This window comes from Phycodurus eques, chromosome 9 (assembly GCF_024500275.1).
Source record: "Phycodurus eques isolate BA_2022a chromosome 9, UOR_Pequ_1.1, whole genome shotgun sequence".
Classification (NCBI taxonomy): domain Eukaryota; kingdom Metazoa; phylum Chordata; class Actinopteri; order Syngnathiformes; family Syngnathidae; genus Phycodurus; species Phycodurus eques.
In genome coordinates, this window is record NC_084533.1 from 18,688,276 (window position 1) to 18,711,974 (window position 23,699).

At 39.0% G+C, this 23,699-nt stretch overlaps 1 protein-coding gene across 6 annotated transcripts in view; it reads left to right on the top strand.

Annotated features, from left to right (window-relative positions):
- si:ch211-26b3.4 (connector enhancer of kinase suppressor of ras 2) overlaps positions 1-23,699 on the top strand; it is a 72,523-nt gene that overhangs the window by 37,825 nt on the left and 10,999 nt on the right. For 4 of the 6 annotated variants that reach the window (XM_061685868.1, XM_061685869.1, XM_061685872.1 and 1 more), the window contains 13 exons: positions 169-228; positions 337-405; positions 4,724-4,870; positions 11,656-11,774; positions 11,840-12,051; positions 13,939-14,025; positions 14,725-14,933; positions 20,165-20,202; positions 20,309-20,351; positions 21,664-21,712; positions 22,222-22,394; positions 23,247-23,320; positions 23,441-23,512. In XM_061685868.1, coding sequence (XP_061541852.1) covers positions 169-228; positions 337-405; positions 4,724-4,870; positions 11,656-11,774; positions 11,840-12,051; positions 13,939-14,025; positions 14,725-14,933; positions 20,165-20,202; positions 20,309-20,351; positions 21,664-21,712; positions 22,222-22,394; positions 23,247-23,320; positions 23,441-23,512 — 1,352 coding nt within the window. The remainder of the gene's footprint in view (positions 1-168; positions 229-336; positions 406-4,723; positions 4,871-11,655; positions 11,775-11,839; positions 12,052-13,938; positions 14,026-14,724; positions 14,934-20,164; positions 20,203-20,308; positions 20,352-21,663; positions 21,713-22,221; positions 22,395-23,246; positions 23,321-23,440; positions 23,513-23,699) is intronic. The other 2 variants (XM_061685871.1, XM_061685870.1) reach the window with 2 other exon arrangements.

Consider the following 23,699-nt stretch of genomic DNA (forward strand, 5'->3'; position numbering starts at 1 on the left):
TGGGACAAAGTCCATACAATGTTAGGACAATGTTTTCATAACTACAAACATGGAGCAGGCAGTGAAACCATTTAGAACAAAGCACAAAAGCAAATGGAGTACCTGCACACATGAATATACTGTACTCTGTATTACATTGACTATTACTCTGTCTTGCTTGTCTTTCAGGGGATGTACATCAAATCAACATATGATGGACTCCATGTTATTACTGGGACCACAGAGAATGTAAGTTTGATAGACACTCAAAACAAATCAATACCATATTGTTATTTCATCTATTGTGACGGTATGTCCTGAATTGGATTTTCTTGCTCTCAATTTCTTCCTTTGTAGTCTCCAGCAGATCAGTGCAAAAAGATTCATGCGGGTGATGAAGTCATCCAAGTCAACCATCAGACAGTGGTAAGCAGAAGAATGAATCGATATCCATAAAACCCAAAAGACAAAGGAAATGAAGAACTTTTCCTGTGTCAATTCATACTGAACATAAGCCTTTGTTTTCCATTCAGAAAGACCGTCACCATGATGCTTTATGTCCTCCAGTATTGCTACAGTATGTGGGCTAGTTAGTTTCGCAATTGGAGAAGATTGTTGGATACATTCTCGAAGACCATTATTCAGAGCAGTTTGATTGTCATTCGGCTCTCTGGGATGTCTTTCCAGTGTATGAGTAAGCCTTGATTTGTCATGATTTGAAAGGGGAACATGCATTCCCCTTTCAAATCATGACAAATCAAGGCTTTCTAAAGTTCCTCTTTCAAAATTGAAAAAGTTTCTCGTCGATTAGATGGAGGTACAAAAATGGGCATCCATTTAAATGGAACGGTGCCTTGTGAGAGTCTGTGATTCAGTGCACCATGTTGTCAGCTCTGTTACAAAAAGATTCGTTCAACGATTGAATTGGTATTTCTAAAGGGGAGGGATCTTTTTAATTCAAGGTCTTTCTCTGTTTCGTGCCGTCTTGCTCTCATGCTCTTCGGTGATGTTTTCCTTTAAAGTTGAACTAAACTCATTCTCGTGTTTTGTTTCTCATCCATCCATCCATTTTCTGAGCCGCTTCTCCTCACTAGGGTCGCTGGCGTGGTGGAGCCTATCCCAGCTATCATCGGGCAGGAGGCGGGGTACACCCTAACTGGTTACCAGCCAATCGCAGGGCACATACAAACAAACAGCCATTCGCACACACAGTCATGCCTATGGGCAATTTAGAGTCTCCAATTAATGCATGTTTTTGGGATGTGGGAGGAAACCGGAGTGCCCGGAGAAAACCAACGCAGGCACGGGGAGAACATGCAAACTCCACACAGGTGGGGCTGGGAATTGAACCCGGGTCCTCAGAACTGTGAGGCTGACGCTCTAACCAGTCGGCCACGTGCCGCCTTTTGTTTCTCAATACATTAAATATGTTTTTAGGTAAGCACTGAAAACATGTAAAGAATGAGAACAATATAGTCTAGAATTTTAGAAATATACAGTAGCTTAAGACTTTTTTTCTTCATCTCTTTTGGCCGGATTTTTTTTGGGGGCAGGGCTAAAAACTAGCCCTGTGATGTCAGCGGGCTGGGGCATATACTTTCTAGCATGAGGTCCTCTCCCACCGTATAAGCACCAAGCGCGCTTATTCTATGCAGTGGCCATTCGGCAGCATTGCCACGTCTTCATTCATTTTAACCTGAACCTATTACTACCAGAATAGCGTGTAACTGGCCAGCAAACTATGCCCACGACTTGAAAAACTACACCTTCCCTGAAGTGTAATGTGTTTTGTGTTATTTGGGCTACAGTGTCTTGGCGTCTGGCACCATGCGCGTTGCGAGGTAGCGGTGAACCGGACGGGATTTGCTGCTCCGCGGCCCATTGGCAGCCCGACAGCTGTTAGAGAAGCTGCCAGAGATTCTTCACAACGGCGTTAGGGCTGTTTGCCATACAGATGCTGGGCCGCACATTGCGGGGCAACGAGGAGGAGGAAAATTCATCCAGAGGGACTGGTGCGCATTTGTGGCCGCTTATGGCACACCCTTCAGTAGCCACAGAAGCACGTTATCCCGCTGAATTTAAAAGCAGGGAAAATTGTCCTGGAGGCGTGGTTTATGGACATTATGCCGGCTTAGAGGCTGCTTCACTGCAGCCCGTGAGAGCGTGTGCTATCTCGGTCGCTGGAAATTCTCCTCTCCCTGCTTCGGAGCCGTTAAAAAGAAGGCACTTATTTGATTGACAGCTGAAAGTTCTGTGTAGGCAGAGTTTTCAGAGCATTCAGCGACACGGCCACAGCATCTGCAAGAGGAAAAAATGTCTCAATTCTTGACTTTTTTGAAGCCTGAGTTCACATACTTTGTTATTTATTTTTTATATTTATTATTATTTTTTTAATTCATTCATTCATTGTCTAGCTTGTTAACGAGCTTCTTTCTGTGAGGTGTCAAATTTACAAACCATTTGTTTGGTCTGTTTGGTTCTACTTTAAGCTTCTGGGGCTTCCTTTGACTTGTGAGGGAGCTACGTACTATGGCCCACCTCACTCTCCTCCGGGTTATGGTGCAGACCGCTTCCTGCCAGGCGCTTAGTTCAAACTGATCGTTACTCCCTCTGTGAGCCCCTCATCTCTCTGATCCCTCACCCCGGGGAGAGGAGATAAGCAGAGGGAGGCACAGGTGTGGGGAAGGGCATGATGAGGCAAACGGAGCATACTGGTGTGAGGCAAAGCTGGGAGATGTAGAGGGAGGTGGAGGTAACAAGCAACTAGGGGGAAGGAGGGTGAAAAAGAAATATATGGGATAAAAGTGAGGTGACAGCTATGGGAAGTATACCATTTTTCATTCCTATATGAGAGGAAGAAAGAGGAATTCGGAAAACATTGCAACTGATGACTTAGTCACAATGCTCCTTATGTGTAATACGTTGAATTTCAATGATGAACTTATTTCGTTTCATGAAAGAACTGTTAAGTATAGAATTTCCCTTACATTTAGGACATTTGTTGTGTGAAACCAGCTTCAAAACAAGACGGGTAGTTTTGTTTATGAGGTGAGATTTAGGGGTTTCTCAGATACCAAACTCATTGTTTGAAGAGGCAACATAATTACGAGTTGGTAATAGCATTTGGGAAAATAATGAAGACTCCTGGGATTTGAAAAAAAACACTGCAGGAGCAGTTTATGTGATGCTGTTATTTTGGTAGTTCTCTCTTTGTTTCTATTGTCTCTGTGCACATTTGCAAAGTGAACACTTTCTAACTGGCCTGGTTAACATGGTTTGTGTGCTTTGTGTCTATGTAGTTGCTGTGTGTATACATGCTGTCCAGTGTCCACATATAACGTGTATTTTGGATAAAAAAAAACAATTTTAAACAGAAAGGAATTTCAAGAAAGAAATGTCTACTATATGTCAACCAGTCTTAGATTATGAAGATTTAAAAAAAAAATGTATAATCTGTATTTTGTAATGCTTATTTCCTCTCCCTGTCAGTGGAAAAACTGTAAAACAAAAATAACACAGTACTGACAGTAATAATAATACTGTCACAGCATATTGGTGGTTGTCCGTGTCACACCAATAGCAACCTCCATTGGAAAGCTCATTTAGAATTAATTCAAGCATAAATTGACCAAATCTATGAGGAATTCTATATTTTTAAATTCAAAGTGCATGTCATCTAGTGGTTGTCACCTCACAGCAAAAAGGTTCCATGTTCAAAAGGCCTGAAAAGGTCCAATCAAAAGTGGACAGGAAGTTAATTGAAAGACTTTATGCTTTGATTATCAAAGAATGCTGGATGAACTCATTCTCTTGTTATGGGCATAAGAATGTGAGCCTTGCAAAAGAATAAAAGAGATTGGTCATGATAATGTGTGAAATAGAGTCATAACATTTTTTGGCGTATGTGTGGAGGCCTCTGTGGACACTGCCAGTTGCAGTGACCGGTGGTCAGTCATTGGTCTCACAAGTGTTGTATGAGCTCTACAGAGCCATGATGAAATAGTAAAGTCAGCACTCTTGTACCATCTTAGTCTCCCTACATCCATTCTAAGTAAGCCATTCTTTCCTTACCTGAGAACAGTGGCAAAAAGCCAAAATATAAATCAAGAACTATTTCAGCTTCAATCATATTATAATTATAGCTTGTACCAGTGGTGTCCAACTTGACCATCAAAAAGAGACAGTCACCCCACACCATCACAAAAAGCCACACAACAAATGGACGCATGCAGTACCACAGCACCAATAACTTAAACGGGCACAATGTTAGGCATATCTAAACAATCAAGCTTGTTTTTGTGATATTATATTTGCTCTTCATTTAGCTATTCTAATACCCCCTTTGTAGCAGTTCTCAGTATAGCACACTGTAGTTATACATTACAACAAACTAAAACCCTATAATAAATATATTGATATCATATTCTCTGACACTGTCAATCAAAACTGAACATTCATTATGTTCTGGATGAATGAAAAAAAAAAAAAAAAAAACAGACACACTCCACCCACCTACATGTCACACTGTTTTCATTTAAATTTTCAAATATTTTAGGTATAATGGTACTGTACTAGTACTTCTTTTAGTGCATCCTCTCTTGATCATATTTGATTCCTACATTTTGTTGCATTGTCCAGCAATTTTTTTAATTGAAATATGCTTCAGAGAATGTCTCAGGTTGTTGCTATCAAAGATAATTATTGAAAAATTTCTTTCACCCATTGTATGTTGTGTGCTCTCCAGGTGGGCTGGCAGTTGAAGAACCTAGTGAACGCTTTAAGAGAAGACCCATGCGGAGTCATCCTAACGCTGAAGAAAAGGCCACAGAACACCCTGAGTTCCACTCCGGCTCTGCTGAGGAATGTGCGCTGGAAACCACTGGGCTTGCAGGTACATACCAGCAACACCATTGTTGCACTTGCTTTGACTCATTCTGCTCCCTTACTTTTACACTTCATATTCTGACCAGGTGGCTGGTTGTGTAGTGGTTCCCACTGCTAATTTTGGTGCAGCCAGCTTGGGATCGATTCCTGCTTAGTGACTGTAGGTGTGTGAATTGTGTGTCTCTTTTGTACCCTGTGATTGACTGGGGACCATTACAGGGTGACAGTATTCAGTCAGCTGGGAAATGCTCCACCTTATCGGTGACCCTGAACATGATAAAAATTAAAATGAATCGATAGAGAGGTGATTGGATAAATGGATGGATAGAACTTCCTCTGTCCTTTGTTTGACATTGCAATGCTTCTGTTGAGCTCCTTAAAGTGACGGTTGTATTCTGCTTGAATTGATTCCTCAACAGTAGCCTACATGCTGAAATGGAGATGGTGTGTTCTTTGGCTTTTTGTCTTTGTTCCTTTTATTCATATCTGTTCTGTCCTTCAGCGTCTCTGTCCTTGGTTCTTTTCCAGCAACTGTTGTTTGTACAGTATTTATGCTTTTCTCACACTAACTAAATAATGTCTGAGAGCATAGATTCAATAAGATTATACTGCATCTGTTTGCCTCGGTGGTGAGGCTGGCACACTATTCTTTTCTCTTTGTTGCTGTATTATTAAGTCATCACTCTTTAGTTTGTATCGTGTATTTATTTTTGGATAAAATCAAGAGTTTAAAGAGCACCAAATGTTCTACCTGACAGACTGCTGGGATACCAAAACACCATAAGCAGAACATGCCAGAACACAGAAATATCTGTGAGAGAAATTAAGCAGTATGTTAAATTTGTTTGCCCTTAAAAAGACTTGAGGTCTTAATTATTCATAAGGAACTACAGGCTCTGAAACAAGATCTCAGCAGTTTCTGGAGATAATTCACTGACTCCAGAATATCCTACTGTGTCTTCACATATTTCTTAGCATAGTAAAATGCATGCTTGTCCATATGGATGAGAAAAACAATGTGTATCATTCACGTGTATATCAGTCCAGAGCACTGTTTTGTCTAATCTGAACTTTTGCCCTCCCTTTACTTTGTAAAGCAAGTCTTTGGGTACAAACTTTACATACATGCTTCAAATCAAACACATACTGTACAGTAAGTCTGGTTTTGTAGGATGAATCCTGCAGCTTTGAAATTCATCCCAAATGTGGCAAATATTTGGATGGATTATGGCTAAATCCAAAAAAAGAAACAATTTGTCCCTGAATGATCATGTGATTCAAGGCCCAAATCCCTTCATGGCTGTCGTTTCCATTCCTCTGTGTCTGTCTCCCTCTTTTTTGTGCTTTTGCCTGTGCCTGTGTTCTGTATAATGGCCTCGAGAGAAAGAAAAGCATTATCATCCATTTTAATTTTCCAAAAAGCAATGTTTTTTTTATTTATTTTTTGCCAATGTACGCATTTGTCACATCGCTCACATGTGTGCCAGTCATTTTCCATGACCCCTTTTTCATAAATCTGTAATATGTGTAGTTGTATAAATAATTACTGGTTGTAAATGCCTGCTATTTTTGGTCACATGTTTGTGAGTTATGTATTGTTAATAAGAAGGCTGAATAGGTAAAGAGTTATGGCTTCTTTAACATCTTGGTTGAATTTATTTGGTCCATCTTTGTGCGACTGGGCAAAATTATAGCTGCACCGCCTTAAATCCCTGACAGCTATTTAATGATTCATTGCTCTATTTTGGCAGAATAGTAGAATGGAGAAAAATGAAAAGTTCACATTCACGTTAATAAATGCGTATTCCTCTGCACTTTACCCAGCTTGACTCGCTATTTACGGTTTTCATTTGTCAAAAGCAGGTACTACAAAGCATTACAATGTACTATTAGCTGGTCACACATACAACATATACACACAGTATAATGCTTGGTTACCCTATCGCTATGACTTAGCTCTGGACGCTGCAGTATTATACCCCACAGTCTGCACTTTGATACAGTCGGTGCTTTTCTTTCCTCACTCTCCTCTTGAATAAAATGTGCCTCTCTATGTGGCCAATAACAACATGGAGGAAAGTACACTTCAAAAGTGTTGGAACACTGAGCAGTTTATCGGGTTTGACATCAAAAGATGAACATTCCAGGTACTGTATTTATATCTGGATCATATACACAACTTAGAAGATTGCACCTTTAGTTTAAACCCACCCATTTTTCATGTGATCAAAAGTATTGGAACGTGGACTGACAAGTGTGTTTTATTGCAGTGGTGTGTCCTATTACATTTACTATTTGAATAATAAATTGCATTGTATCACTCAGTTTCAGGTTTTGAATTTGCCTGTGAACACTAGATTTATACTACAAACATCGAAAGACACCACTGGTGTACGAAGTAACAAACATTGAGAATGTAGACAAAAACAAAACAGTTGTAATTGACAACAGAAAGATTCTGGGGCTATAAATAAAGACCCTAAGATAACTGTTAGTGACTGTCAGCAACAACCTTCAGACGCCAGGCGTGAACGTCATGAACATGAATAAAAGTAGAGCGAGATAGAACTTCAGACAATGTACACAGTCATTAGCAAGAAGATTAGGAAGGCTAGGATGGAAGCGACGGAAAGGCTTAAAGCTGCGAGAAGATCTGCTCACGGTTCCAAGCATACAAGCTCACCTGTGAGGTAATGTTATAACATGGGCTTGTATGGCTTCTTCTGGGACAAGCTCACAAATCTTTATTGATGATCTAAAATAACGGCAGCAGAAAAATCAACCCAGAAGTCGACAGAAATATGCAACCTAACCAATTGGGAGATCCTTCATCACACTGCAAGACAATGACCCCAACACATAATGCCCAAAAAAAACAAGTCAGTTCATCAGGGATAAATGTCACTGGTTTTAGACTGTCCAAGTCATTCTCTGGACTTAAACCTTATAGCCCATGCATTTTATGTGTAAAAGAAGAGACTGATGGGAGCAACCCCCAAAACAAACAAGAACTGAAAAAGGTGGTCGTGAAAGCCTTGAAAATCATCAGAAAAGAACAATTCAAACATTTGGTGATTCATGCTTGTTGCACCTATGTAATTGGAAAGTAAATGTTAAGTCTTATTCAAGTAAATCTATTTTAAGTCCATTTGTTCCAGTACTTTTGCTCAACTTAAACATTTGGTAAAGGATTTTGGAACAAATGAAGCTATCTCCTAAATTATATATCCAATCCAAGTCTACAGCAATTGGCCTCAGTGTTCCAATACTTTTCGGAGGGGGGCAGTGTAAATCCTAGAAATCCTTGTTCTCCATTTTGTTGTTTGTTAGCATGTCATGGTGCCCCAAATCAATGGTTTTCACCTGCATTACTATTTTGAAATGGAAACCTGACTGCCCCAAATTGAGGCAAAGCTGAGAAGACTGTGTTACTTGAACTATTTATGGAGAATTTCTATCTAAAAATTGAGATTGGTCTGCAAAATCAGTTTACTCATTTTAGTATTTTCCTTGAAAGAATGCATCAGTTGAGAATCACAAGACTTTTTCAGTTGAAGCAAGCCCAAAATTTTACATTTCTGTCTAAAAGGGTACAGTATGATAGTCAGTTTTTGCTGCTATGGCCTTGGAATAAAATAAACATGAAGATTAGCCGTTCGATTTTTATTGATTTTTAAATTTTATGGCTCAGTTTTTTCGCCATGTGCTGAGTAAATTTGACATGTATAGACAATATTTACACATGACTCCTTGAAATACGTTCAGAATTAGATTCTGGGACATATTTGATGTTGGCAGGAAATCATGTTGTGATGTTTCTCACAAACTTCTAAAGGCCCACATTTAGGGATTTCCATCAAATATTTCTTGTTGGTAATTGAATACAATTATTACGACAGCGTATCAGGGTCACCAAGTAAGAGAGAGAAAAAAATCAGAGACGCGATTTCAAGTCGACAGTATGTAATTTAAAGTCACTGGGATGACATATAAAGTCATCACGATGAAATTTAGTCGTCATGATGACATATAATAATCAACAATTGACAAGAGCCTATCCTGGAGGAGCAACCGAGTCCAACGGGACCGCCTGTCGTCATTTGTTGATGCTATATGTTAATTCTACGTTAATCGGGATCCTCATGTCAATTGTTGACTTTAAATCCCATCTTGACCTGATGACTTTTTCAATTTCATCGTGACAACTTTATATCTCATCACGATGACTCATGATGACTTCAAATCATGTCTCCAATTCTTTTTTCCTCTAACTAGATGACCTTAATACGCCATCGTAAATTATAGAGGTTAATAAAAAAATCTTTATACACACTTATAGGCTGCAAAATTTGGTGCACCTGCAAAGTCAAAATCAAATCAAGTTAAAATCAACATATTTTGTTAGTGATTTGTCTTATTTCCAGAGAGTACACTGATTTAAACTTCTCTTCAGCTTCGGGCTGGTAAAGATATTTGAGTGACAATATTCAAAAGGAGACCTTTATTCTATCCCTACAGGCAAATAGATTTTTAGCCCTATCAGTTACTATAGTGCATGGAAAGTGGTTAAGATTACGATATGGGGACATCACTCTGCGAAGGATTTAGGCATAAGATTTGTCAAGTTTTTAGTGAATGCAGCAGGGGTCAAATGGTTTAAGTGATGTTTTAACATGCTGGAATGTCACCGGCTTTGGAAGTCCCATCCTGCTCAGTGTGCACCCCCAGCCCCACTTCCCCTTTTCCCAAGACTGGACTGTAATCACTAAATTACTATTTTCACTCTCACAGCACAGCTCCCTGACTCACTCTCCTCTCCACCACTCTCCCCCTCTTTCTCTCTCTCTTTTTGACCTATTTCCTTGTGTCCGCTTCATCGCATCCCCCATTTATTTTCAAAGCAGTTTTCATCATTTTTTGAAAAGCTGTTTGGCTATAAACAGAGGAAGACTGTGAAAGTGACAGTACGGAGACAAGGCCTGCAGATGAGAGGATGGAAGGTTTAAATTTAATGGATGGTCCTAAAGACATGTATATTACTCTTCATATGGCACTTCTCTAAGCAAGTATAATATTTCATTCGAAATTCACGTGAGTTCCCATGACATCAGCAAGGCATCCCGTTCTTATAGCGGACCCAATGGCAAATGACGTGTCCTTGAGTCATGCCAAGGTACGAGGCCATGCTAGCTTTCCTCTGCCCTCAGTGAGAGCAGCGGTTGTCATGGAAACAGACACGGAGAACCCTGTGTGTAAAGAGGCTTGAAACAAAGCAACAGAATAGTGAATGTGGGAGAGGCTGCGCTCTCAGAGCCCATACAACATGGCACCTACTCTATGTGGAAATACCTCCCTACTTTGTGATTCACTGATTGACACGAACCCTGCTATAATTCAGGGATATAACATTTTCCCTTCTTTTGTTTTCTGTCAATGCTTTTTTTCATGCTATGAAGTCTGAAAATACAACCCCAATTCCAATGATATTGGGAGGTTGTGTTTAACATAAATTAAAACAGAATACAATGATTTGCAAATCATGTTCAACCTATGTTTAATTGAATACACTACAAAGACAAGATATTTAATGTTCTAACTGATTAACTTTATTGTTTTTAGCAAATAATCATTAACTTAGAGTTTTATGACTGTAACACGTTCCAAAAAGGATGGGACAAAAAAGATTAAAAAAAAGACTGAGAAAGTTGAAGAATGCTCATCAAACACCTGTTTGGAACATCCCACAGGTGAACAGGCTAATTGGGAACAGGTGGATGCTATGATTGGGTATAAAAGGAGCTTCCCTGAATTGCTCAGTCATTCACAAGCAAAGATGGGGCGAGGTTCACCTCTTTGTGAACAAGCGTGTGAGAAAATAGTCGAACAGTTTAAGGACAGTGTTCCCCAACGTACAATTGCAAGGAATTTAGGGATTCCATCATCAACGGTCCATAATATCATCAAAAGGTTCAGAAAATCTTGAGAAATCACTACATGTAAGCGGCAAGGCTGAAAACCAAGATTGAATGCCCGTGACCTTCGATCCCTCAGGGGGGTCTGCATCAAAAACAGGCATCCGTGTGTAAAGGATGGGTAATTTACACATCTGTGAAAGCACCATTGATGCTGAACGGTACATACAGGTTTTGGAGAAACATCCTGCCATCCAAGCAACGTCTTTTTCATGGATGTCCCTGCTTATTTCAGCAAGACAAACCACATTCTGCACGTGTTACAACAGTGTGGCTTCGTAGTAAAAGAGTGCGGGTACTAGACTGGCCTGCCTGCAGTCCAGACCTGTCTCCCATTGAAAATGTATGGCGCATTATGAAGCGTAAAATAAGACAACGGAGACCCCAGACTGTTGAACAGCTGAAGCTGTACATCAAGCAAGAATGGGAAAGAATTCCACCGACAAAGCTTCAACAATTGATGTCCTCTGTTCCCAAACATTTATTGAATGTTGTTAAAAGGTGAAGTAACACAGTGGTAAACATGACCCTGTCCCAGCTTTTTTTGGAACATGTTGCAGCCATAAAATTCTAAGTTAATGATTATCTGCTAAAAACAATAAAGTTTATCAGTTTGAACATTAAATAAGTTGTCTTTGTAGTGTATTTAATTAAATATAGGTTGAACATGATTTGCAAATCATTGAATTCTGTTTTTATTTTTGTTTAACATAACGTCCCAACTTCATTGGAATTGGGGTTGTAACTCACACTTACTTTCTACAACTTGTGCTCCAAGAGACACTCAATTACAACACAATCAGTCTTTATTTCCTTTCAGCCGGTCCCCAACAGCCCTACCAGTACATCCCCTACACCAGGTGGAACTTTAGGCATGTCCAAAATGGATACCCAGGATGTCTACATCCTTTCTCCAATCTCTGGACTCTACAGCCCCAGGTGAGGGTCTGGGAACCTACAGATCGCTGTGCTGACCTATGACTAAAATGGTGCTGTGTTCTCAGGGAGGAATTGGGTTTGATTTCATGTGATGAAATCACCCGGTACAGTGTGACCTCCCAGTCTGGTTCTAAAGGGTCAGAGACTGTCAGCTACTATTTGGACCAGGACAGTGGTCAGTACTTCTCTCTTTTGGAGGGAGACAGACCACCAGGATCTGAATATGACAGAGGCCGTAATACGGGCGTGCGCAGGCGGGACAAGACCCCCACACATGGTAAGAAGATTTTATGTTGTGTTACTTTAGTGGCTCCAAACCTGTGTTTCTTCAGTAGAACAGCATGCTCTCTACCGCAGATCTTCACACCTTTTTCTTGTCAGCATTTCCTCATCACGTGTTCATTATTTGTTTTAATGGCTGTTTATCACCTGTGTCAACAATGCCTCTAATGCTATCTGCCTATTAGCATGAATGTAACATGACACAGAAATTCTGGGCCGATGACCTGGAACTGGTTTGAAGGGTGGACCATGGACCAAGAAACAAACATTCTGTCCTGAGGCAGAAGGATAACATTCACTTTCTGACATCTTTCTCACATTGGGGATACAGTGTTTTCTTTGGCGTCTCAATAGAGAAGTATCCCGATGCTCGGCTGTCATTGTCATGAAAATCAAACACAAATCCATGAGCACAGTTTCAAGCCCTCTCTTTCCCTTGCCACCTCGGACCCTCTCCCACTGTCCCAGACAGCTTTCAAGACATCCTCTTCCTTCATCTGAGACTCTCAGGGGGCCGTTATGAGTGAAAGGCCAGGGTCACACGACAAACAACTGCATTAATATGCATTCACAGGAGCTGTGAGTCTGGACTATGTCTGGACTATCAATGAAAGCAGGGATCTGTTTGGGTATTCTGCTATGCAGAGATAAATTGCCCAAATATAATAGCCAATAAAAAGTTAAACGTGAAAGAAACAGCAAAGGTGAAAGAAACACCAAGTGTCACAAGAAATATATAATTTAAAAGTAATCTAAAAAAAAAATAATGATTTTGTTAATTTATTGAAAGTCCTGGCATCATAACGTACTGTATTTATTTACCAGTAGTCTTTTTGCTATGAAAGACTAACATATGTGTTACATTCTTTTTCACGTCAGAAGCCCGCGATCACACACTTTTTATCTGAAATTAGCAGATTAGCTTTCTGACCTGCTGCTGTGCTGGACCTCTCCAATGGTACCAGACTGCTGAATCTTATCGTTGGAATGATGCTGAGCCCTCCAAATCACCAAAGTGCTGAGCTCATTCGTTTTCTTGGCAAGAGCTGCCAAGGCTAAATGAATGTGCTGTATAAAAAGAAAGGATATTTGAAATTAAGGCAGTCGATTGTTTGTCGTAATGTCTTAACTGCTGAATTGTACCGGGTTGAGACTCTACAAGAGCACATAGAGCGGCAGGTGTCTGTCATCCAATTTAGCTTCTGGATGGAAGTGAGAAAGATGTACTAAAATACTACATACAGAAACTACGTGATCGAGTGGAAATTGGTAACGATATTATTATCCAAACATGTTAAAATGTTTTTTTACGTTTCTGTTGAATGCCAAATGCAGAATTTGGTCTGAAGACAAATTAATGTTATAGTTTGATTATTTAAAAAAAAAAAAATCTATCTTGTTTCATTTTAACCCATCGATTAAAGAAATACTGAAATTCTTATCCCATCATAGCGCATGGATTACCTAGATTAAATGAGCAATTAATACCTATTAAATATAATTTATATAGTATATTTTTTAAAAACGAGAGCCTATCCTAGATGACTAGGGTTGAGGGCAATCCAAGTCACTGCCAAATGGGAGTTTAGTCTTCAGTTAATCTAAAATACATGGTTTTAGACTAGTGAAGATTACTTGCAGCGAGCCCACGTAAGAACAGGGAGAACATGTGATAGCCACACAAAAAGGATGACTAAAATGGGGTCATGTGGCCCTTGTCTTGCATGTCATTCCCAGTCCCTCACCTGCACACACTTGTCTGCCTCTCCCTTGTCCACCCACCAGCTGTCTCTCAGTCACTCTCTCGATTGCTGCTTGCCAACACCCCAAATACCCACATTCCCCCTTGCGCGGACTCTGATCGCTGGTTGGATTGTTCTAGGTGACCTCAGACCTGTGTCCATGCCTCCCGAATATAACTGGATAGCCGAGGCCAAGGAACCGAGCATGGGCAAGAGAGGGAGTCGAGGTACACGCATACTAACACATATACAGTGTACATGCAAACGCTGCCAACTCACACAGTAAAGACAAACAGGTTTGGACCAGTGCATGCTTTGCTTCCTAGTTGGCTCAACACATCCCATTCTCAGGTTGTTCATGGTGGTGTGGTTGTTTAATGATACATATCTGCCAGGTATGCATCTGACATAGTAACAAACAAGCATAAATGCAAGGGGATTGCATTTATACAACTACTGAAGAAATTAAGGTATTTCAATGTGACTAACAGTTTAAAGTGACACTTGATCTATATTCACCTCAACTGTACTGCCAGAAAGTCTGTGAATAGCATTAAAACACAATCATACGGTCTAGGTCGGGTGCATTTTTTCTTCTATTTCTATAATGAAGAAATTACCAGATTCAAACTTTCTGTGAAAGTCTACAGTTTAGAATGGCTTCTTTGAAATCTGCATAATTATTGTATCAGATGAGGATGTCCCTAGCTGTGGAGTCATAGTCTACCAGATATTGCAGCTTTGGATAACGTTTATCAGTTTCTATTCTTGTTGTTTTTATCAATGTGTCTCTCTAAATGTCATTTCCCACCATGCAGTTCTCCCTCAGTTCTATCCATTGTGCAGGCCTCTTTCATTTTTCTCTCTTTCCCATCAGTTCTATTGAGGCTGTTTAATCATATAACTGCTGCCTTCTCTCTACACAGATTCAGACAACTCCCTACTACGTTACCTCAGCGATGACAAGATCCTGGTTATTGAGGAGGAGCCCGAAGGTCTGGGTAGAGAAAGCCGCAGGGACTCCACCAGACGCTCTCGGCGCAAGACCCGAAATCCCAGCAGCCCTAGCTTTCCCCTCAGCCCATCCATGCTGTCCTCCACACTGCGCTTAGACCAGCCACCCGATCCTTTGCCTGTATGTACACATCCATTTTATATAGTCATAAAATATTAGACCACCCTTTCTCCAATTTCTTGTTGATTTTAATGCCTGGTACCACTAAAGATATCTTACCTGAAGAATAAAATTAACACGACAAAAATGAAGCTGATTCCATAATACTTTGTCCTATTTGACATGCTTAATCTTAATTAATCCCGTAGATTTGAGCTACAATCAATAAAAGCAAAGAAAAAGACTAGATATCAGCTGTTAAATTAAACTCGTATGAGGTATTTTTGTTGTCATCATTACATTTGTCCAAACAAATGTACCTTCAGTTTTACTGGGCTTACAAAATGAACAAGAAACTGAAGAAACAAGGTTGGTCTGCAAACTCCAATTCCAGTGAAATTGGGACATTGTGTAAAACATTCATAAAAACAGAATACAATAATTTGCTCATACTTTTCATCCTATATTCAATTGAATACACTACAAAGATATTTAGTGTTCAAAATGAGTAACATTATTGATTTTTTGCAAATACTCTCTCATTTTGAATTTCATGCGTGTAAATGAACATTGTTTTTTTGGCAAATATTCTCTCATTTGGAATTTCATGCCTGTAACACATTCCAAAAAAGCTGAGACAGGGACAATAAAATACTGGGAAAGTCGAGGAACGCTAAAAAATCACCAGTTTGGAACATTTGACAAGTGAATGAAAAGGAACATCCCTGAATGGCTCCCTTGTTCACAAGCAAGGATGGGGTGAGGTTCATCACCTTGTGAACAACTGGGAGAGCAAACAGTCCAACAGTTTAAGAACATTTCTCAATCTACATTTGCAAGGAATTTAGGGATTTCATCATCAATGGTCCAAAATATAATCAAAAGATTCACAGGAAGAAATCTCTGCACGTAAGTGGCAAGGCCGAAAACCAACATTGAATGCCTGTGACCTTCAATCCCTCAGGCGGCACTGCATTAAAAACCTGCATCATTGTGTAAAGGACATTGCCATGTGGGCTCAGGAACACTTCAGAAAACCATCGTCAGTTACAACAGCGTGGCTTTGTAGTCAAAGAGTGCGAGCAAGTGAAGTTGTACATCAAGCAAGAATGGGAAAGGAGTCCACCTACCTAGCTTCAACAACCAGTGTCCTCATATCCTCATTTCCATTTCTTCATTTTGTTGCCGGCATGAATATTTTCATAAAAACAAAATTTATCAGTTTGAACATTAATTATCGTGTCTTTGTAGTAGACATATGTGTGTGTGTGTGTGTATATATACTGTATATATATATATATATATATATATATATATATATATATATATATATATATGTGTGTGATATGTGTGTGATATATATATATATATGTGTGTGTGTGTTTGTTATGCAGTAAATATTAATTTCCATGTCATCTGTACGAAAAGGAGTTAGCAGCAATACTGTACAGTATATGCTCAGTAGTTGGATTACGTTAGAGACTAGTTTTCCACTAAACGGTTCAGTCCAGTTCAGTGCGATATGTAGGTACTGTGTTTCCACTGTACAGGGTTCCCAAATACCAGACCTGCACTGTCTCTACTCAGACACAGTATTTGCTTAAGTATGTGAAGGGTGACACGAGGCACACCCCTGTTAATTGATTGATTGATAACATTACTCACCTTTCTTTGTTTTGCAATAACATGATTTGAATAAGAAACAAAAAACATGACACATGATGATGATTCAAAGCTGTGTTTCGTCTTCACGGGTTCTGTCAGCACACTTGCACTGTACCATGCAACATATTTTCCTTGTTGAATTAATTGGTGAAAGATGCTGCCTTGCGGAAATGGTATGATGTCAGTCTATTTTTGGGGCTGATGCTGCTGTCACCAATCCCGCGACACACTCTGTGGTGGAAACAAAAGCCTGATCAGTTACTTAGTGATCTGAAATGTATTCTGGTGCACTTCAAATTGTTGGTCTATTGGCTGGCAACCACTTCAAGTTGTTACCCGCCTCTCGCCCTGTCAATTGAGATAGGCGCCAGCACGCCCGTGGCGCTAGTGAGGATAAGCGGCATAGAACATGGATGGATGGATAGACTGTAAGTGTTTTGCATATACCGTCTTATAAATGAATACAGATTAATACTACACTTCATGCAGATGGAGAACTTGTTTCTAAGTGCTTATTTTGGCAACATATGATAGATGGCAGATGGCTGACTGTGTTGAAGCCTACTTTTTATGTAAGCTCTATTCAAGCAACAAAGGTGAGGACTGTTAGAATGTGTTGTTTTTATGCTCCTCATCAAAATGAATCCCGATTTTTCAGGAGGTAGTAGTAGTAGTACTCATCTGTGTTTTTTTCAGACATGAATAACATTGATAGTGCCCCTTAATGTAGATTTTTTTAGATTATTATTACTGTGAGAATGTTAAGAAAGGCAAGCACAAGTGCAAGAGATAAGCACAGGAAAAGGCAGCACAATGTATTTGTTCATTTCCATTCACAGCAAAATAAGTAAAGCTATAAATTGTGATTTCTGGCGGCCCCAACGCTGGAGTTCAGCATTACAAAAAAAGCCTTCGTCGCTTTGATATGACATAGGCTATCTGGGCCATCCTACTCGAAATATCTTATAAAGCAGGTTACTTACTGATCCAACAGCTGCAAGGCGGCGACATCGTTTTCTGCTCTCAGCTCAAGTTTTTTCTTCAGTGCTCACCACCGAGTAAAAGTGACGCCAAAACAAATCCGTGTTTGTCCAAAGAAACGTGTTTGTCTTTGCGAATAATCCTTCAGCCGAACGACGAGCAGGCTTTTTCTTTGTGGTAGGATCCACTTCCACACCATGTCTCGGATTTGTTTGGGGGTTCTCCTCTGACATGTTGCTTCAATTGCTTTCTCTATGGCTCAGTCAACCTGCATGCTGTCCATATATGGGTGTGCCCGTTTGTAAGTAAAATATGTCATTTCTGCTCTGTCATTTTTTAGCTCCACCAAGTGATCCAGGGAATGTATAGGGCAGTCACTAAATATAAAACATCTGTCAGATGCTGACAGGCTTAATCAGTATTCTGTCATCTGCTCTTGTTGTGGCTTGTGTGACTTGTACTTGTGTACTTTTTTAAAAAATAAAAAATAGTTGTGGATTATAGCTTTAAATACTGTGGGTTTAGACAAATGGTAAATATTTATAATTTGTAATGTACAATATTTCGCTAGATAAATACATTCTCAACAGATACAAAATTGAAGAGCAAAATGTTTGTCTGCCTGAAGACAATTTGGCTTTAAACCAAAATATTTGACTGATTTATTTTCAAGACGATCCAAAGGCAAGATCATGGATGAGAGAGAAATGTATTGCTGTAGCTAAAGTATCACTTACAAAGCATACAATTAAATTGTTATAATGCCATCTTTATACTACTCATAGTCTCTTGGTTGTATATTTGCCTAGTACTTGGGAATTGCCGAATAATATGCTAGAATTTTTTTAACAACCACCCTTGCCTATCATTTCTTCATTTGGCATTTCAGCTCAGGATCTTGAAGCTTTCACACACAGGGGCACAGTCTCTGAGCCCCTGCGACACCCAACACCCATTTATAAAAGTAGTTACAATTTTAAAAAAGATGATTAAATACATAACATAGCTGCTGAGACAAGACTCACACAAAGTAATTTGTATGCAGGGAATCTATCTCACGATTCATCCTAACATCCCCATCACCTCAGACACGCCAGATTCTAAATAGGAATTTATTCTGGGCAAACACACACGAGTGCACGCACACACACACACAAGCACGTATCGTTGTAGGTGAGGTGATGTATGACTCAGCATCAGCTAGACCAATAATGAATGTGACTTAAACACGAATACACAGGCACACCAGACTCCAACACTATGTTTGTACACAGTACACTCTGTCCTCTCTCTCTAACCATCTAAATGGTGTGTTTCTTTTGGTGACTCAAATGCAGGCAAAAGCACGTGTACAAGTACAGAAAATAAATATATCGTGATTCCTTCCGCTCTCCTACAACGTGTATGTTTATATTTGTTCAGATAAATAAGGCTAAAGTATAAGACCACCTCTCTATCTCTCTTTCTCTCACTCACTCACTCTCTCTCTCAATATTCTGTGCCGTGAAAAAGTATTGGCTCCTTTCTCTCGATATCCATTGCTGTAAAAAAGCTTTGGCTCCCTTCTCAAATTCAGTTTTCTTTTTTTTCAGTTTTCCCCACTTTAATGTTTTAAACCTAATAACTAGTTGGGCCACCCCCAGCAGCAACATCTAAATTTAAGCTTTTTCTATACCTGGCAATGAGTCTTTCACATCTCTGTGGAGATATTTTGGCCTACTCGTCCTTGCAGAATTGTTTTAATTCAGCAACAGTGGACTCTGTCTTGAGTTGTTTAACACATCTACAACGTTGTAGATGTAAATACCATGAAATAAAAGTTGGAATTCTAAACTTTTGTCTCATATTCATCTTTTGATCTGAAACCCAAATGTCTTCAGTATACAACAAAAACAAAGAAATTGACCGAGGAGGGGACTATATAATGTATGTGTGTGTGTATGTATCTATGTATATGTGTATATATATATATATATATATATATATATATATATATATATATATTATGTATATATATATATATATATATATATATATATATATATATATATATATATATATATATATATATATATATATATATATATATATAGGCTCCAGCAGCCCGCGATGGATGGATATTAAAGTGGGGAAAACTATCCAAAAATATAAGAATTTGAGAAGGGGGCCAATAGTTTTCACGGCACTGTACATATGGAGCCAGGCACATGTTATGTTTATTTATATGTAGCTATTTTGTAGTTGATTGACAAAAGTCTAGGATATTACATATTCATAACTATATATACATAACTTCTTCTTCATGAGGTGAAACTCTCAATTTATCAGTCAGTGTATATTCTAACATTGACTTATTATCACAGGTTTATTGGGGGTGAGGGCGTAATTCAGAGGAGTCCCAATGGCTCACCATTCCCACATAGAACAAAGTGGGATTGCAAGAAAAGCCAGTATATTTAACAGGATAGCTAACTTTTTTCTTCTTGTTCGACATTTTCTGTCTACATCACACATGTAAGGCACAAATCAATTGTCAAAATAGGAAAAGAAGCATGTGTCTGGAGCTGTTAGCAGATCTATAAGAAATTTCCTTCTCTATCCCGTAGCGAGGCGCGGACACACTGCGAGCAGACACAACAGACAGGTAAATTTCTAATTTTTCTCAAGATACATGTATAAATGTAGAGGATTAAAGACTAGGGTAAAAAAAAAAAAAAAAAAAATTTCAGTCACAATCAATCTTTATACAGGTACTCCGGTTCTGGAAGCTCAAGTGCAGCCTCCATGAAGAAGGTAGAGATACTTTTACTGCTTTACTTTATCACATTTGCTTTTGTATTTTATGCATATAACCTATAATTATTTTACTCTTTTTAAACAATATTTAGTGAATCACATGCATTTTAATAAAGCCATGGACTCGAGGCTTTAATCTTACATCAGCTGTCTCCTAGCAACCAAATCCTCTATGAGAATAAGCTTGGTTGTAACTCAAGTGTACACAGTAAGTGATTGGAACCATTCAATACCTCAACAATGAGATTCTACATAAAAGTTCCGTTTAGAAAGCAGCATTTTTCATCAGTGTTTGCTTTTTGTAGCCTACAGTGAGTCAACCCGTTTCTTTATAAACAAATTAATTTGTTACACTTAAAATAGCCAGCTTGTGTCAGAGTATACAGGTTTGCATGGTGTAGTTGGTGGCAAACGGTGGTGGACCTCGGTGCAGGGAAGCAGGGAGGCAAGGCGGGAGTTCATGAGTCTCCAAAAAGTATTTATTTACGGGAAAAAAAAAGGCAAACAAGGCTCATTGAAACATCTACGTAAATACTAAATTAACAAGGTCCCAGAAAATCCAACAATCAAAGTAACAAAGAAACATTAATAAACACAACACTCAGCACTACAGAATATCTGATAAAACAAACTAGGGCTATGTAACGTGACAGCAACGTCAATGAACAGACACAGACTGAAAGAAACCAGAGAACTAGGCACTCTCTGGACAAGACATGAGTCGCTTGAGGAAGCTGATTGGTAGACACGAAGAACAGGGCTAACGAGAACAGGTGGAAACGAAGACCTAACGAGCAAGACATGAACATGGGTCACAAAAAACAAGATATAATATGAAACAAAAGTAATATAATCTAAACCAGAAAACACAGATCATGACAGGTTGCTCTGTTAAAGTCAAACTCAAATTTAATTATGTACATATAATCAAACAATAATAGTGCATGACTATTTCCATTTGTACTACACTTCATGATACTAATATTTTACTTTTTACTACAAGGCATTATTTCACTTAATGCCAATGCTAAATGATATGATGGAGTACGATTCTACTGATCTGCCTTGTGGAAATGTTACAGTAGAAGTGTTGTTAAATTTGATGCTTTTTACACTTACTGTATTTAATAATGTTGATGCTTACGTTCCTTAAAGACAGTCATTTCACTGCTGTTTGAGCTATGGGAAAATAAAATTAATGTTGTTGTGCTTTCGCCTTCGTTTCCTTTATTAGAAACATTAATACTAAGAGGTTATCTGTAAAATAATGAGCTAATTCCAATTATTTTCCTTTCTCGATGTCTTGCAGTCTTTCCATTACACCTCATTGAGAACGAAAACCAAAAAGAGAAGTAAAGGTAGATATGCTTATCTTTTGTGATATCATAAGCATGCTACGTGTATGTTTTTTTGTACGGTTTTGCCATTGTCATTACTGTGGAAGGTTATTGTGTTAATACACAACTGATTAAAGCATTATGGGTTTTTGGAATTGTGGGGGTAAAACTAAGATTAGCTGCTTCTTTCACTTGATTGACGTCAAAATATGTACAGTATGCTTAATTGAAAATACCAGCTTAAGCCTTATTGGCTTATTGATCATGTGTGACTGTGTTTGTAAGAAAAGAGTCCTGTATGAAAATATGGTTGGAAATACTCCCCAATTAGTGATAATCATTTTATCGTCCAGCTTCTTGACATGATGTATATTGTCAAGGTACTTGTTCAGACAATATACAGTGAAGTTTGTTCATTATTTTTAGTTCCTTATTTTTAGGATTAGGAAGACTTAAGAAAGACTTGGCAATTTGGCATAACTGGTGTAACTGGTTTCCAAATTCATTATAAGTGTTTCTTCTCACCCCAGGTTCGCTCACTAGTGCCAGTCGAAGGAGAATTTCCTGTAAGGACCTCGGCCACGGTGACTGCGAAGGCTGGCTGTGGAAAAAGAAGGATGCTAAAGGATACTTTACACAGAAATGGCGGAAGTATTGGTTTATCCTGAAAGAATCTTCCTTGTATTGGTACACCAATCAGAATGTAAGTAGACATTAGCATGTGAACCCCAAACCTGTTTCGCCAATCGTCACATGTATTGACAAAATGAATGCGGAACAATATCAAAAATTAAAGTAAAAATTAATATAAAGTAACCTTAAGTGATCATCACCATCAGTGCAATTCACGAGGGGTATAAATTTGACAAAATCATATTTCTGTCAAATTGTATTCTTTTAAACCTTGCCTAGATGGGTCAGAAGCTGAATTGTCAAGCAAAGTTCATGATTAGGACTGCACATTTGGCAGCCATTTAAATGTAGATTGTGTTGCGTTTAAGAACGCTCTTATTACATTCTATTCCTTTGATTAAACTTCACTTCCTTTTTCGCAAAAAACCTAGGTTATAGCTGTTCTCTGATTGATTTTGCAGCTGATGAATGTTGCAGCCTTGGCAGAGGTTGGCGCTGAGTGCTTTTATTAATTGTAAAGTGGTGAAAGGCTTGACCCAGCCACTGTAAACAACATATCGCTGGCATCGGGCGTAATCCCCGTATCTCCAAAACCATCACTTTTCAGGACACCAAAAAGAAACAGCGTGTTTGTTGAGCCATTAACATTGGATCGTTATAGAGAGGAAGCCATTTTGAACACTTTATATGGTATGGTATATGATAATTTAAAAAATTATCAACTCATGTGGGGACTGACCAATGGTATCAAAAAACAAAACTAAAATTGACCATATTTGGAGAGGTTTCAGCCTGATACCAGCGATATTTAGCTTGAGGAACAGTTCTGGAATAAAACTGGTCTACCAGTTTGTGTGACAGTTTGTTCCCTGATGGTGATGATAATAATGTACCACCACTTTCCATCTGTCTCTGCCTGCAGGATGAGAAAGCTGAGGGCTTCATCAGCCTCCCTGAGTTCAGAATAGACCGAGCCATTGAGTGTAGACGGAAATTGTGAGTGCTGAAATTATTAATCAAGCACATTTGCTCTTGCCTGAACAACATGAGTTCACACAAACCTACTGTGCGCACACAGAAGCACTAATCAGCCTTCTTCTCTCTGGCTAACTGCAGTGCCTTCAAAGCCTGCCATCCGAAAATCAAGAGTTTCTTCTTCGCCACTGACTGTCTCGAGGAAATGAATAGGTGAGTGGGTGTGCGTGTGTGTGTGTGTGTGTGTGTGTTTGTGTGCGTGCGTGCATGCGTGTGTGTGTGTGTTTCACTAATGTTTTAACTGACGAAACCAACTTTAAGAAGAGACCAAAAAGAAATGGCAGAAGTACCAAAAGAGTGTCCACTACTACAGGAAACAACGTTAATAAAGCATGAACTC